This window comes from Mustela nigripes, chromosome 7 (assembly GCF_022355385.1).
Source record: "Mustela nigripes isolate SB6536 chromosome 7, MUSNIG.SB6536, whole genome shotgun sequence".
In the NCBI taxonomy this organism is placed as follows: Eukaryota; Metazoa; Chordata; class Mammalia; order Carnivora; family Mustelidae; genus Mustela; species Mustela nigripes.
Window position 1 is genome coordinate 100535256 of NC_081563.1, and position 17339 is coordinate 100552594.

Consider the following 17339-nt stretch of genomic DNA (forward strand, 5'->3'; position numbering starts at 1 on the left):
GCATTAATTAACTGATGGACATATGGCTTGTTTTCTTTAGGTATAACTCTGCGTTTAACCCATGAGGAACTGCCACCCAGTTTTCCATATTGGGTGTACTCTTTTACATTCCCACTGCGATGTATGAGAGTTCCAATTTTTCCACATCCTTACCAACAGTTGTTCTTTTCCACTGATATCATTAAGGGCAGATTTTATTATCCCCATTTCACAGATGAAGAAAGATGGGTTTACACAGCAATCAATCAGGTAGAAAGGCCAGAACTAAAATATTAGCTTTCCAATTCTTAGGTCAGCTTTTTTCCGGTGATCCCACAAAGTCATTCTGAAACCAGGTCAATATCAAGGTGTTACAAAGTCACAGAACAATGCCCTGACAAAACTCAAGTATGATATAACTCAGGGAGGTTATGTGGATTTACAGAATACACATGTGTGTGTGTGCAGAGTACACACATTCACACTTATAAGGGTACACGCCAGTTATAATGCTACTGGCTTACAAATGTACTCCTTAGAATTCCAATATACTAATGAGAAGCTTTCAAAGAAGTCAAATTTAAATTATAGTAATATCTTTGACACTGAGAGAAGATGATTTGTTAGCATTAAAAACATATCTTTGAAGTTGATTTATGATGTGGTTCTAGCCTGTGATTCGTTGTATCTGGATACTTCTATTCATGATGCCAAATCAGTTACTTTAGAAAGAAGCACAGTATTTTCTGGAGCTGAAGTATACAGTTCTTTAAACTGCTTCTTAAATTGTCTTGAGGCATGATATCTTTAAATTTTCTTTATAATACAGGTCCTTAGAAAAATACATAGTTGAAGCTTAGGGATTCATTTGACTATAATTTAAGCCAAATTTGTCAAAACTGGAAATGCTGTCACACAGGTCATATGACTAGAACAATAAAATTTGCAGTGCCTGGCCCCCAAATTAGTCATTGACATTTTTTTTTCTAATGGAATAATAGAAATACATTTCTAGAGCCATAAAATCATCCCCTTCACTTGTCTTAGGAAATTGATGGAACATATTTTCTTGTTTAAAGCAATAGAAGGGTGTTGATGCAGTATGTCAGAACCCTTACACTGGATGAAAATTTCTAGCCCAGAAGACATGAACTCCAGAAGAAGACAGCTAAGATTGAACCTTGAGAAAATGTCTCTCTCTATATTTAAATAGAAACAGTACAATGTGAAATCTAAATGAAGGCATAGAATAAATATGGAGTTATCCATTTCAGATACTTACTCTCCATGTTTCATATTAATACGATCATAGTGAATAGTTATTATCATAATGAAAAATGAAGTCATATCTCTTAATTATTTACAGCAAGTCAATGATACCATACTTTGGTGATAATGTCATGGGTATACATTATGGAGAGTTCTACTGAGTGAGAATATGAAATAATTTTCCTAAGTAATAGCTTACAGTATTCAAATGTGTGTGCAGGTAAACCAGTAGGCTAATTGGAAATATTGGCAAGCTTTTGCTTAATTTGTATCTATTGCCAGATACTTTCGATTTTAGGTAATGCAGAGAAAGAAATGTTGCAGTTTGCCTTTACCACTGTTTAAAAGAAAGAAGGTTTCAAATTACCCATAATTTAAAAAACATGTCATACTAGGCTTGAGTTCATTAAAATTCTTTTTTTTGCTGTTGTTGTTGTTAGTTAAAATTCTTAATACCAAATGTATAATCAGATCCTGAGAGCTTTTTGACTTTTTAGCAGAGAAAATCTATTGGAATTCCTGAAACTCCTTTCTCTAGGAATGTTATGCTTTTTTTTTTTTTTTTTTTTTTTGTCCAAAACCATAACTTCTGAGTGACACACATGAAGTGGTGAGAAGGGAAGAAGTGTCTGCCTATTCAGCCGTAGAAGTCAGACTAGTCTGGGGATCAGTGAGGCATCAAACCAACAGCACTCCATGCCTCAAAGCCTTCCATACTTCAAGATTCAAATTAGACAACTGAAAAACCTCCTTTGGTACCCCAGTTTTGCAGATATAAGACCCATCTCTTGCATATAAAATCACCAGATTGTGCTTTTGTGTTGCTATTAAATGAGCAGTAATAAGATCATCTTAAGATATATACATCTTTTTTCTAATGTTTACATTATGAACAAGATACACAACAGACATTAACCAATATAAAATAGACAAGGTAAGACTTGCTCCAAAGAATAAATACTGTGTAATATTGGAGGGGAGCTAGCCTTCCTCCCGCCTTGACCTTGACCCACAAATACTCATGAATACACATGATTAGAGTAGTGGCAATTGTAGTTAATCAGATAAGCAAGATTTTGTAAAACTGGAAGCAGAAGGCGTTGACAGAGCAGTTAGTCTTCCCTGAAAGGCATAAGCGAGAGATCTTCATTTATGCAAACTAAGTGCAGAGCCATTCCTCTGCCCTTTGCAAGAGAAAGTTAAATTCAAATTTGGCTCCCACTTTTGCATGCATTTTGCAGCACCCTGTGAGGCTCTTGTACATTAGACTGTGAGGTATGTAGATTCATGCTCATTTTGTAATTTCTATAAGGTTTGAGGAACATTTTCCAAAAGTCTGGGGTATTCTTGCTAATTCTCCCCAGCCTGCACCGTTAGTTCTGGATCAGTCAATGGACAAGAAGTATGTGTGGAAAATAAAACAAAAACGAAAACCAAAACAAAGAAACCTGTATATTTGTTTATTAGTTTGTGTGAAATAATTTGCTTTTTGATATTTCAATTTAAAGAGAAAAAAATAGTTACCACAGGGGGATAATCAGAGTACTATTGGGCTTTCCTGCATTTTTTCACTGTTCAGTATTGTTATTTTATTTTGAATTATTTTTACTAGGTTTAAAATCTTTGAAGTCTCTTTGAGACTTTGTTTCTAAAATGGGGAGCACTTGAAAAAATTTTAAATAATTTTAGAAATTGTTTCTATGGTTCCTTGCTATCTTTACAGGGCTGGTCACATAATAATCCTTCTTTATGGATACGTGTTGACTGAGAATTCTGTTATTATCGTTTCACAGAACTGCCATTTGCTGAATCCATACTCACCTCTATTATTTTCTTAGATTTTCGAAGATTCAGGAATTACAGAAATAAGGTACCAGACAATGATATATGAGATACTTTCCCAGGGATATAATAATAATAAATCCACAGCATCTAGAAATATTGTCAAACTATTTAATAACAATAGTACTAACACCACTACCCATTATAATGAAAATTACTACAAGTAAAATGTAAGCTTCACAAACTCCAACATATTCCAAGGACTTGGAACAGTGACTGGACCATAGCAGTAGCGCTCAATTTGGATTTCTGGACAAATGATTACCAGTGAAACTTACCATGAAGTCTCCTAAGGACTTCATAAACATGAACACATTTTAGTCTCGTGAAAATGATGGGATCAACCTCCATTATTATTTATTATTGTCTATTACATTTTTATTTCTATTTATTTTTCTGTTATATTTGTAAACATTTGGGTGGCAGCAAGGAAATTTCCCAAACAATGGGTTCAGTAAGATTCTACTAGTTATTCAGCTCCTAGGGACAAAGCTCTGGGTGGTTCATACACTGCTGTACTTGGGCCATAATTATAACTGGAACACTATATTCTTTCCATGAGACACCTGCCAAGCAAATATTTCACCTTCTACACATTTCAGGAGTGTGTAAGTGTTCAAAACAAAGATGGCTAGGCTGTGGCTAGGACTCAAACTGTAACATATTTTTCATGAAAAAAAATTATCTTTATAATTGTACTGAATAATGCATAAACAAGTCTAGAGAGCGTTCTTGATACCGGCAGGTTTCTTTTTATTTTAAAAGTGGTATCAGTTAATTTGTTTTGCTCTTTTAGTCTCTCAGTTTAACGACTTAAGAATACCTTAGATTCTATACATTGAAATGGCTCTTCTGAAAAAACATATCTGAACATTTGCAGGAAGAAATACACAGTTTAAAGCCGCTGCCGTGGCTCTAGACTATTAACCCTCTAGATATATGCCAAAATTGCCCTGTTGTTCAAATCTAATGGTAGGCTCGGGACTCTGTGGTCCGTGTTTTGAATTGACTATTTTCCTCATGATACTGTGATCTAATAACTGCAGCTCAGGTCAGGGAAAAATAAAACACTCAAGACGAACGTTTGCATTGCAAATCTGTTTATGGGTCCTATACAAATTTCTCTGAAATATACTTTCTTTGACAGTTTGCTAGGCCAGTATTTCCTCTGAAAGACACCGTTGTAGAAACAGTAATGATTTTCCTGGGAATGTTCCTTAGCCTGATGCAAAGAACTGAAAATAATTAAGGACCAAATCTGGATAAATTGAGATGTTTTATACTTTAATTTTAAATATATGTTCCTTGGTCTTTGCTAGTAGATTTACATGTGCAGAATGTAAAAGTGACTAAAAAATAATTCTTTCAAACTTATAAAAGATGAAGCAAAAAGTTTCAGATAACCTTTCAGAAAGAATTGATCATAGGCATATTGTAAGCATTTTAAAAATATATATTTTATTTGCTTATTTGACAGAGAGAGAGAGAGCGAGCACATTCATGAGCAGGGGGAGGGGCAGGGGAGAGGGAAAGAAACAAGCAGACTCCAGGATGGGCTGACCCGGGCCTTGAGATCATGCCCGAGTTTAAATTAAGAGTCGGATGCTTAACCAACTGAGCCACCCAGGTGCCCCTGAAAGATTTCTGAAGAAAACAGAAGATAATGCATTTCCCAAAATGTTAAAAGAAGACATAACTTGGCAGAATCCTTATATTGGGGAAAAAGAAATTCAAACTTAACTACCTAATCCAATTGCTTACCCTCAATATGTACTGCATCTTCTAATTGATGAACGATCTTACATACATCCAACCTTGGGCAGCCAACTTTTCTGCTGTTTGTGTGATGAATCAAAATTTAGTGTCCCGAGATGATGAGGAAAAAAATTCAACCAAGCTGACACAATATTGTGATACTACTTCTCTACTACCTAAGAATTAATTTCACTTTTAATAACTCTGTTCATTCCATAGGTTATAATACTAGTCACATTAATTACTATCCTCACAACCTGTACATCACACTATACTTAAAGAAGCAGAGAATTTGGATGCTGAGTTCAAGAATAAAAATCTCTGGGCAATGTGTTTAGCACATTGCCCTACTGGAAACTCAGTTTAACTTAACCCAACAGTTCGCAATTCAATCAGACCCAACATTCTCTTTTTACAGCAACTGTTTTGAAAAGCCCTCTTGAGTATGCTGAAATGACATCTATAAATAGGACTACTCAGCTATATTCATGAAGCAGAAGGTGTCAGTGACCCACCCACATCCTCCCAGAACTCAGTGTTCCAGTAGCTGCCCACCTCCAGCAGATCCCCTTATGGGATTCTGCCTCAGGGTAGTCTCTCAGCCTGGCCAAGGAGCAGACAAGAAAGTCTGGGGAGTTAATCCCCCAGGAGCAGTCCTCAGCTACCCACAAGTGGAAGTCAAAGATAAATGGCCCAGGTCCCCTCATTCTTCAGATGGGACAAATCCTAGGCAGGTCTTACATACTTTCCCAGAGCTCCCCAGCAGGAGTGAGCCTCTGCCACCCACAGTGGTAGCTTGCTTACAACCTGACTCTTGGCTGCCTTTTCTTCCCTTTCTTAATTCCCCATTCCTCTGTCAGTGCTTCCTGTCCTAGCTTCCTAAATAAAGTACTTGTACACAAATCCTTGTTTCAGGGTCTGTTTCAGGGGGAACCCAAATTAAGACAATACATAATTTTTTTTTTAAATCTATATAATGCTCTAGGGGTAATATGAAAGAGATATAAAAAGAAAGTGACAAAGTCAAGTTCTGTTTTCAACATGTAAATAGTCAGGCATGACTACATATTGCTTAGTGTCACATACAATGAATTAAGCAGCACGTAATGACGTGGTCAGAGAGGTGCTTTCTCACATGGAATCACCATGAAGAAAAAAACATGTGCAAATGCAGATTCACACAGGTGTGCTGTGTTGCCAACTACCCTAAGTGGTGTGGCCAACAATGGCATGATTGGCAAAATGCAGAGCACACTAAGCACAAGTTTCCCTTAATGTTCATGGTGGTTCATTAATACTGAAAGCAAAAGTTCCGTTTTTAATGTACACTATTGTTTATAAGTAGGTTTTATTTGTATGACTGTCAAGCAGAACATTAAAACATTGTACAGGATAAGGGGCAGTTTCTCAGCATATGCCTGGTCAGCTCACATGTCTTAGCATCTCTGGCCCTGCCCACAAAATGCTAGTGGCACCCTCCCCCCCAATGGATTGCATTGTCCCAAACCACCCTCAGAAAGGAAGGAAGGAAGGAAGGAAAGCAAGAGGGAGGACGGAAGGAAGAAAGAAAAACTAAAAACGCAGGGGAAGGGGAAAAAGCATGGGATTTAGACTTTCACAATTTAAATCCCACCCCCACTTTTTGTTAGAAGTAAGACCTTAAGCAATTTCCTTATGGCCCTTCTGGCTCATATTCCTCCTCTGGAAAAAAAACACACTCTAACTCAGATAGTTCAGAGACTAAATGAGTAAAACACAATGTCTGGCACCAAGTGATGGTTCAAAAATATTAACTATTTTAATTACTCTATCTCCTGGCTAAATGACTGATCTAATTCTAGTCATCTCTCCAACCAGGAGGCATGAATTGTACAGTATGTGAAAATATGGGTTTAGGTGTATAGTTATAAGTTTTCCAGGTGTGGCTTATGAATTTATCATCTTTCCATGCTCTCCCTCCTCCTTGTCTCTACTATCCGCACTTGGTCACTGGTTATTGCCAGTAATAATGACCTGATGAGGGTATTATTCGAGATTTGTACCCCTAATGTCCAATTAGGATAGCTTATAAAAGGTGAACACAGGGAAGACAGAGGAAAAAAAAAATCCTGATTTAGCCTTTTTTCCCCCTCTTTGGCTAATCATAGAGAGCTAGCTGGACAATTTGAATAACAAATGAGATCATGTATAGGAACACACTGTTGTAAACTATAAAGCAAAGTGCAAATGTAAAAATGCTTCTGTTCTTGTTATTTATTAATAGTATCATTAGTTACCCAGCTGTTAGAATCCCGGCTAGGAAAGACATAGAGACTTAGCATTATCCTTCGTAAATGAGATAGCTGAGAACCAAGACTAGATGTAGTCTAAAAAGAGAAGAGGGAAGAAGATCACGCCCGTGGCTCTGTGGCAGAGGGTGTTTTGAAATGAAGAGCTGGCTGGGAAATGGTGGTACCAAGTGAGGCAGGGGAGCAGAGGTAACAAATTAAAGGGTCATCTTTTTAAGGCTGCAGAAGTCTTCTTGAAGAAGGGACTGCATTGATTGATGTGGCCTGTAATGGAAACTCAGATAATGAAATAAAACCGGCATTTAAGAATTTCAGGCTGAGAACTCATTGCCATGGCAACCTTCTCAGAAGGGAACTTGGATAAGAAAATAAGGTTTACTTGACTACGCCTTAAAATGAAAACCTACACTGCAGTGAAATAATTAAATACAGAATTCCAAATTTGCTTATTGCTGCAATGCTTAGAGGAAGCAGTGAAGTTGCAGGTCTGTTGTCTTTTCCATTGGAAGTCATTACTTCTTAAACTCTGTGACTCATTGAGGGAAAACCATCCAGTTTTGAGGGATCTCTATTGGTATTAGGTGTTTCCTACCAGCAAAATTTAATTTTTTTTTTTTACATTCCACACATCATCTAGCATGGTTCTCAAGTAGAAATCACAGAGGTATGTACTATAAAAACAAGCACCCAACTTTTAGTTGTTCATAATCACATAAAACTATAAAAAAAAGAAGAAATAAGGTACATGCACAAACGAGGTCTAGGAAGCATGGAAGATGGGTCAGACTTTTCATTTGAGACCCTTTATGGTAAGACTTAGAAGAAGAATCATGACTGAAATCATAAATTTAAACATTCATCTGTATTAATAAAGCTGTGCTAATTAATAATTCATAGGAGAGACGTGCCACTATAAAATGAACCATTGGATTTATTGATTACTTTTATCCTTTTACAACCTAAAGCAAACATGTAGATATATACTGAAAAGAAGCCACCAAGAAGAATAGACAGAGGAGAGAAATGTAAGGAAACATTCTCTCTTAAATTAATAAAAGAATATTATTTTTTCATAGTGAAAAATTTTGTCTACAACACCTCCAAAAGCAAATAACTACCTTATTTCTAGATAATCACATGTAACTTTTCCCCTCCTCTGTATTTAAAGGGTATCTCTTTTTAGCAAAAAACTGAAGCCAAGTGAAATTTATTTGTATCCATCCCACTGTGTTTTTTGTTTCTCCCGAACTTGCTCCAGACCTCCTTCCAATTCCCCTCCTCCTCCAGGCTGAGGCCCTGAGCACTTTTATCATCCTCTAATTCATCCTGCCAAAGTGAAAAGTAATTTGATGAATTTCTTCATGTTAAGGTATTAGGAAATTAATTATCTACAGATCTCGGGAGTATTTGCATTTTAAAGGAAAATTGCAGAGAAAAGACAATGCCTGGCCATCATAAATTACTCATTAATTATGGAATTCCAGACATCTGTGGGAAGATATGGAAGAGTGATGAGAATGAGAGAATGCTCTCAAATCATACAATGGATATGATGATCTTATCTATTTATTTGTGTGGATGGGCAGGAGATGGAGACAAATTATGTATTTGAAGACAACCATTATATCTTCTGGGATTTAGGAGGATGCTTAAAAATGTCTTGGTAGCGGGGCACCTGGTGGCTCAGTAGGTTAAGCATCTGACTTGATTTCAGCTCAGGTTCTGATATCAGGGTTTTAAGACTAAGCATGACACATGCTCTACACAGGGCATGGAATCTGCTTAAGATTCTCTCTCTCTCCCAGTCTCTCTGCTCATTCCCCTCCCAAAGAAAAGTCTTGGCACACAATAAGTTTTATTAAATTTTTTAAGTAAATAAATGATTATACTCTTTGTTTTACCTCCAATAAAATTTTAAAAAAATTCTTTGGAGATACAAGAATAAAGCAGAAATCTCAGAAATCTGTGATACCTGTGTTGTGATCTCCAAGCTTTTGCTTTAACTTTGGCAGAAAAGTGGTGCCTGGCAAGTATTTCTTTTATTCAGGAATATTTCCCTAGCCCCCTGCAGGTAGGCAGGTTTATGTGAATATTTTGACCAATGAAATGGGAGCAGAAATGGTGTCTGTTGCTTCTAAGCTGAGACAGTAAAAAGTTTGCATGAGTTTGCAAGGTCTCTGTTCTAAAGCTGAGCAGGCTGTCAGTTCAAAAGAGCACAACTATGAGATGACAGAATGTCCATTAGCCAAGGTCTCTGAATGTAAGCTGCTGAGATCTTGAGGTTGTCTATAGTTGTAGCACAGCCTACCTGGTCCAGATCATTACAGTATTTAACCATATTGCTTTATGGTTACTTTGTTACATATCTACTATACCACTTTAACTAATTAATCCTTACTCATTTTTTGTAGCTTTGTTGTAAAATGACACATAGTGGGAGAAACCATCATGATATAAGAGTATTTTTTGAAAATTTAAAGATTAGACTATAAATTTAAGATAGTTAAGTGTGGTGACAAGACTGGTATAATTTAATTTAATTCAATGCATGTACTGAGCAATAGAATTCTGTGGTATGATCTGCACTGTCAATACAAACATGAGTTGGTAATAATAACAATTACATCATTAATGACTATAAATAATATGATATTAATAGTTACAAACATTAATAGTGGTTTTAATTGTCAAATAAATATAATATTATGAGATAATAGAGAATATATATTAGTCTCTGTCCCCAGTTTTTGATACAGAGCTCCCCAAACTCTTATAATTCTCTAAGTAATAAGAACTTAGAAACATCTTTTGCTCTAATATAATACTTGTCTTTGACTTCATCTCTCATATAGGTCTCCTAAAACTCTTATAAATTCCTAAGTGATAGGAGCATTTGGGGTATCTTTTATTCTAATGAAGTAACTCTTGGTGAGCTCCTGGATTATTCCTAGAAGGGGGCTGTTCACTGGAAAGACCAAGCAAGGATTAGAAGCTTGAAACTTTCAGCCTTGCCCCTCATCCCCCAGAAAGGGGAAAGGGGCTAGAAATGGGAGTTGATGATTGACCATGCCTATCTTAGGAAGTCTCCATAAAATTCCAGTAGTACGGGTTCAGAGAGCTTCCAGGTTGCCAAACCCAACCACACCGGAGGAGTAAAGGAAGCCCTCGACTCCATAGGGACAGAAGCTCCTGTGGTCCGGATCCTCCCCGACCTTGCTCTATGTACTTCTTCATCTAAACGTTCATTTATACCCTTTATCATATCCTTTAATAAACTGGTAAATGTAAGTGTATCACTGAGTTCTGTGAGCCCTCCTAGAAAATTAATTGAACCCAAGAGGAGGTTGTTGGGACCTTAGATCTATAGCTGGTTGGTTCAGAAACATAGGTGATAACCCAAGGTTGCTGCTGGCATCTGAAGGGTTTAGGTGTAGGGGTTTGGGGAATAGGTAACCTTATGGAGCTGAGCCCTTAACCTAGGGGATCTGACACTATCTTCAAGTAGATAGTGTCAGAATTGCATTAAATTGTAGGATACCCAGCTGGTGTCCCAGAGAATTGCAAGGTATGAGGAGAAACCTCCACATATTTGGTGACCAGAGTGAAATGTTTTGTGTGAACATTTCACAAAGAATAAATGTGCGATGAGGAAGGACAAGGTTTTTCCCTACACAGGAGAGGGGAAAAAAATGAGTTTTTCTTTTACGAAAGTACTAACTGAATACTTGATAATAATTTATTTCTGACTGAACAACGTCAAGAGATGACATGATAAATGTCTAGAGGTCTGGTTTTCAGAATAGACGTCAAAGCAAGAATGATCTCAATCTCCTAAATTTGCCAAAACCTAAAATGTGAAAATAACTTATACTTGAAGTAATATTGCCAAAGAGTTTTATAGAGAATTACATTTTTCCAAATATCTTACATTCATTATTTCAACTGATCCCCATAACAGCCTCTTGAATTAGAGAGATTGGAGATAACACTAATAATTTACTTATTCTTTGTAGGTGGAAACTGAGGCTACAGAATACTGACATGGCTTATCAATCATCACACATGACAACTGGTAAAGCAAACACTAAGCACACTTTTACCTCTGGTAAAAGGGTTTATGAGAAATTTTCTGTGATATGTATATAAATGAGCTCAAGTTAAGTTTATTTTCCACTTTAATAGCCAGGCTTTTTATATCAACCCACTCTCCCCCAGCTATTAAAATAAATACACAAAGTATAAGCCAATACATTAAAACATATATCCAATTGTAATCAGTTTCTAAGAATTTTCCATTTTCTCCACATAATGAGGATTTGATTGTATCAGCATTGTAATTTTTTTTAAACATTGGTCAAGAACATGATATTCCATATAAAATAGAAAGCCCACTTCCTTCTTAAATAAAGGAAGGGAGGGAGGAAGAAAGGATGGAAAGTAGAGAGTGTGGAGGGAGAAAAGGAGGAAGGAAGGGAGGGGAGGTAGGTGGGAGGAATGAAGGAGGGAAAAAGGAAGGAAGGAAGGAAAATAGATGTTTTGTGTATGAAGAAGAGACAAGGTATTTGACAGAAAATCCATTCAACTGGACATCTTGCTTCATGTTTTGCAAATATTTTCCACCTCCGTTTTTATTTTTATTAATATCAAAATGACTTTGGTTTAGCATCATCGACTAGCTTAGCACCAAGTAAGATGTAATTAACCCCTCAAAATCATCATCCAAGGTATTTAGATAGACCTAATCCCAATCCCAGGATGATTAGAGCATTGCTTTAGTCTCTCTGTAGGTCATCTGACAAAAGTCAATTGAACTTAGTCCATAATTCTCCCACTCTTTACCTAATGGGAGCAAGTAATATAATAGCAGATATGATTGTTTTAAGATCATCATCGTTAGAGACTTTTTTTTTTCCTATTAAAAGAATGGGTGCTATTTTTACACTATTTCTAGTGGGCTAGCATCTTCTTACTTTCTTTTGGCTTTAGAAAAGGAATCATTAGCTATTCCAGAGAATTCATTAGCTAATTCTTTTCAGGTCACTTGGTCTATATAGACCTTGAGACCTGAAAAGAATTGAGAAGCTAGAAACTTCCATACATATCCATTTTTTGAAGCACTTCAGTCCCTTGCCTTTATAATCAATATTCCATATTGATAAAATTTTAATTATTCCTAAATGTGCACACCTGGGTTGATTTTCCTTATTTTGCTGTAAAAAACAAAATCAGCCCACGACGTTTAATAGTTTCTTTTGCTCCATTCTCTTTGAACTCAAGTTTTCTCCTCTAAGACAGAGGGATCTTACTTATTGATTCATTTTTAAAGAAAAAAAATAAAAATCAAAGAGTGAAATAAAATATTATGTTCTGTTAATAATTAAGCAAAGATTTAAAAGATTGTATAATCAGTTTGAAAAAAAAAAGTGTTATTTTAAGCAAACTCACCAATGTACATTGAAAAAGACATTTCAAAAATATAATCATGCATGAAAAGCCCAGCAACCAACTAAGGTTATCTAAATGTGTCTGACTCTCAGTACTCCTTCATGCAAATAATAAAACCTCTGCTTTTGTTACCTCCTAAGTAATGTCGATCCATTCAGCCTGTTAAGAAGTCAAGGGTTAAACTATCTTCCTGCCCCACAGTTCCACCAAGGTTATAATCTATGAGAAAAGATCCCAGGGATTCTGACCAAATTAACTTACTTTTGGGTATTTACCCTCTCATTTTTCTCATACTTTTGTTTTCCTGGTGTAATTGAGATGTAATAAACGTCGGACATGTTGCAAAAGAAAAGCAGGTGAATAAATACTCCCAAATCCAGCTCGAAGAGACTTCCTTTCATCCCAGCCTACTGGTAAGGAAGTAGATTAGATCCACATTTTTGAAATCTCTCAGTCTAAATTGATAAAATTTAGAAGGGATGTGGCATACCCAGCTACAGACTATTAATATAAGAAGACCCAAATAGGCATCAACTTTTAAATTAAAATGCCCACACGCCCCCTTTCTCCAAAAGGTAACGGCACTATGGATGAAAGAAAGTAGGTGAGATGGCTCCAGTTGTATGGTTCTAGAGCTTTAACTCCCAAAACATCACACACAATTAAGCAAATATTTAGGGCACACAAAAGAGTGGAGTTATGATAGCCAGTAGCATATCACTTACTAAGAACCTTAACCTTAGTTTTCTGAATTTTAGAAATGGATGGTATTATTTTCCCAAATACAAAGGCTGAAAAGAATAAGAAATAAGAAACAGAAAAGAACTTACAACTGATCGGATGTTATTTTCTTTCATCAGCTTCAGAGACGATTTATAGCAATTTGCAAGGTCCTCTTTGTGGGAACCATTAATATGACCTCTGGCTATTGGTCCTACGGTATGGATGACATCTGCACATGCAAAAGGAAGGAGAAATAGCATAAGCAAGGTATTTTTCACTTTTCACACAAACGGTGCTTTATTTATTGTAGATATTTGTGCTGGAGCCTGGAGACAAGCAAGCTAAGAATTATTGATGATGCAAATGCTTCTCTGGTAGAAGATTTTATATAGCACAGCCTCTTAAAGTAGGCAGTTGCCCAGGAAGGTGATAATTGTGAAAGGGCATCCCCTACCAGTAAATTATTTCATTGTTATTGGTCAGATCCTAGTAAGACAGATTATAATACAAGATGTGAATAATTGGCACCCTGGCAAAAGACAAACCCTTGGTGAGAAATAACTGAGAAATAATTGCCTGCAAAATGAGCATTCTGAATTGACATGGGAAAGAAGAACCAATGCTTCACATCACTTTACTTATAAATAAGACAATAGTTCCAGGCATTATACACAATAAAAAGGGATAAATTTCTGAGAATGTGCCAAGATAATTTGTAACAATTAGTAATAACCCTAAAAGGAATAACTTTAAAATATCTCTACCAATTTTAAAGTGCAACCTACCAATCCTCACATATATGAGGTATGCTAGGCATGATAGTCCCTACTAGTCCCTACTATTGTTTACTATATTAAAACTTTCAAAAAGCAATCTATACTTTCAACCTCTATATTTGAAACACAGAATTAGATTTTTTGGGGGGCACATAAAACTAGTCATTGTGTTTTTTTAATACCTTCACACACATAACTTTTTTTCACTTAGGAACATAATGAAATAGAACTGTTTCAGTTTTAAAGTCTGTAAGGATCATAAGAGAGAACTCAAATTATAAACCAAATTACTTGAACGCATTATAACATCCGTTTTCCAGTCTTAGCTGTTAATCTGGATTATTTGCCCATCTCATTGACGTAAGTAACAACAACTAATCATGTTTGATCAGAAGGACAAATTTGGTCTAATATTACTGGACTATTATAATGAGTTGAAATCATTTGCTTTGTCCAATCAGTACCACTTCATTTCAACAACAATGACAAGATAAGAACACATCACAAAAGTGAGACTATGGAACAGTCTTAAATTACATAGGAAATTTAAATGGCAGAAAATAAGTCACTAAGGGTAAAATCTTCGTTGTTTGCCTACTAAATACTCAGACTACTAAATACTCAAAATACTGAGGGTATTATCTCATGTTTGAGAAATCCTCAAAATGTTGATTAAAACCCTTGTCAAATAATATTAAAGATGATATCTTGTGATCAAAACAGGCAGAAACATCACCAGCAAGTTCATGCAGATGTTCTTGCACAGGCAATGTTGCTTTAAAGTGAGAACCCCAATAACATAGGAAAGGACAAAGGGAGATTAGGTTATGTCTAGCAAAAAGAAAAAGAAAAAGAACACAAAACAAAAACCCAGCACACAGTGATATCATATTTTTAATAATAGAGTAACACATAAGAGCTGTATCTATTGAAGCAATGCAAGTTCTCTACCAGATGTAGTGAATTTTTATTTGAATATTTCACATTAGTTTCCATTTTGAAGCAAATGCTAGAATACGTGAAGAAGGAAGGTTGTGCTTGGCTTTACTTCATTTTCCCCTTCATGACTACCTGTTTGTGCCTAGCTACAATAGTCTAAATCCCCCAATGAATCCAAAGAGAGAGAAACTGTAGAGTAACAACACAGGATTCTAGAGAACATTCCCCAAAAGTGGGTATGATAAGCTGTGGGTTTAAAGGTCAATTACACTTGGGAATCACTGGGTGAAATTAAATCAAAACAGCTATCTTGGGGCACCTGGGTGGCTCAGTGGGTTAAAGCCTCTGCCTTCGGCTCAGGTCATGATCCCAGGGTCCTGGGATCGAGCCCTGCATCGGGCTCTCTGCTCAGCGGGGAGCCTGCTTCCTCCTCTCTCTCTGCCTGCCTCTCTGCCTACTTGTGATCTCTGTCAAATAAATAAATAAAATCTTAAAAAAAAAAGAACAATTAAAAAAAAACAGCTATCTTAGGTAGGACTTTCAGGACATTCAGTATGCAACAATGGATTATGAATCTCAACCAGAGGGGATACAGAATGGAATACATTTGACTGTTAAAAACTATGTTTTACAGAGTACTTCAAGGGACTAAATTTCCACAAATTTACCTTTGGGAAATGTTATACCAGAACAACTCCAGTACCCTCACTGCCATTGTTAAAGGACAAATCCATGGGTTTTATTTTGTTTTCTTCTCTTGTTCCCAAATGCCTCTGTACCTCAAATACTTAATAAAGAAGAAACAAGGTATGACCTTGGATTCCTTATAATATGGATGGAGAAGGTCAAGAATAAGTGCCTCTTATCTGGGGTCATAAGGTGTGTCTACCTGAGCCAAGTAAAAACAGGGCTTATGGGCATTAATGGGAAGAGGAAAGAGAGAGAGTCCATAAAAGGAGAAAATAGTGACATTTAAAAAATCCTTTTTCTTTGCTTTTCCCTGTAGACATCATTGTCCACATAACTTAAATGGGATTTATGAAAAGCTATTCCTTACATTTCTTCAGTTCTCCATTTAATTTAGAAGTCTAAGGACAAACAGCCAATCAATGAGCCTTCTTCTCAACATCAAAATATTGATCCCTGTATTTTATGCTCTATATTAAACTTACAACATCCAAGATCAAGTGTTATTATCGACCAACACAATGACCTCTCAGATCCACAAAGCTGAAGGTGAAATCAATGTGAGGCCCAAAAGTAAATTTCCTTCATTATTTTAATTGTTCATAGCACTTAGGAGAGATTCTTCCACACTGACAAGTTCCTCTTTTCCCATTATAAAACTCATTCAGGAGGTCTGCTTTCCAATTCCAGCTCCAACCCTGACTTGCCAAGTGCTCCAGATGAAGCCACCCTTTCGCTGGCCCCTGTCGTGGTTTCCTTATCCACAAAACAAATGAACTGCTTAGATGATCTCTGTGGTTTATTCTGAGATGTGTGGCCTCATTAACATTTACCTTTGTATCAGGGACAGATGGAGAACAAAATGATGCCTGGGCAGTTACAAGAGACCTTAAACAAGGGGCTTGCAAGTTTTGTGAGTATTAAGGATCCTTTTTCTAATATCAAAAATACCACAGACTACCCTTCCACAATACTAGTTTCAAAATCCATTGATGGAGAACAAGTTTGAGACAAACAGCTGTTACAACATCAATGAGGCTTTACATTGATTTACATTTTGTTGAACATAATAGCATCTTGATAGTAGATACATATGTATGAGATAAATGCATTCAATCCATAGATAATGCTTTCACTTGCACATGAATTTGTGGATTCCTTGGTATAAATAAGATAATGTAAACAGAAGTGTTTAATTTGATTTCTGGTGCATATAGAAGCTCAATTACCATCAGCAGCAATATCCAAGACATCTTATATACACAGGCAGAAACGAGTCATCATCTCTGTTCTGATATGGAAAGTATATCACACTTTAAGTCCTAAGGCCTGATTAAAAGTCAGAAGTCCCACATCTGTCACTAATTTGCTGTGTGACCTTGGACAAGTCACTCTCCTCTTTAGGTTTCCCTCTCCAAGTTAAAAGAAGGAGTTGAATAAGATGGCCTATAAGATTCTTTGCTGTTCTTGAATTCAGTTCCTCTCCTGTTTGCCTATTAAGAATAGATCTATAGGCAAAGGGAACGAGCATCAAAATTCAGGAGGTTCAGAGAATGCCCCTCAAAATCAATAAGAATAGGCCCACACCCCGTCACCTAATAGTAAAATTTACAAGTCTCAATGACAAAGAGAAAAT

General features: G+C 36.3%; 1 protein-coding gene across 1 annotated transcript in view; it reads right to left on the reverse strand.

The window, feature by feature from the left end:
- Nucleotides 1–17339, reverse strand: part of MACROD2 (mono-ADP ribosylhydrolase 2) — a 1932176-nt gene that overhangs the window by 732576 nt on the left and 1182261 nt on the right. The window contains exon 6 of the mRNA XM_059406514.1: nt 13409–13530. Coding sequence (XP_059262497.1) covers nt 13409–13530 — 122 coding nt within the window. The remainder of the gene's footprint in view (nt 1–13408; nt 13531–17339) is intronic.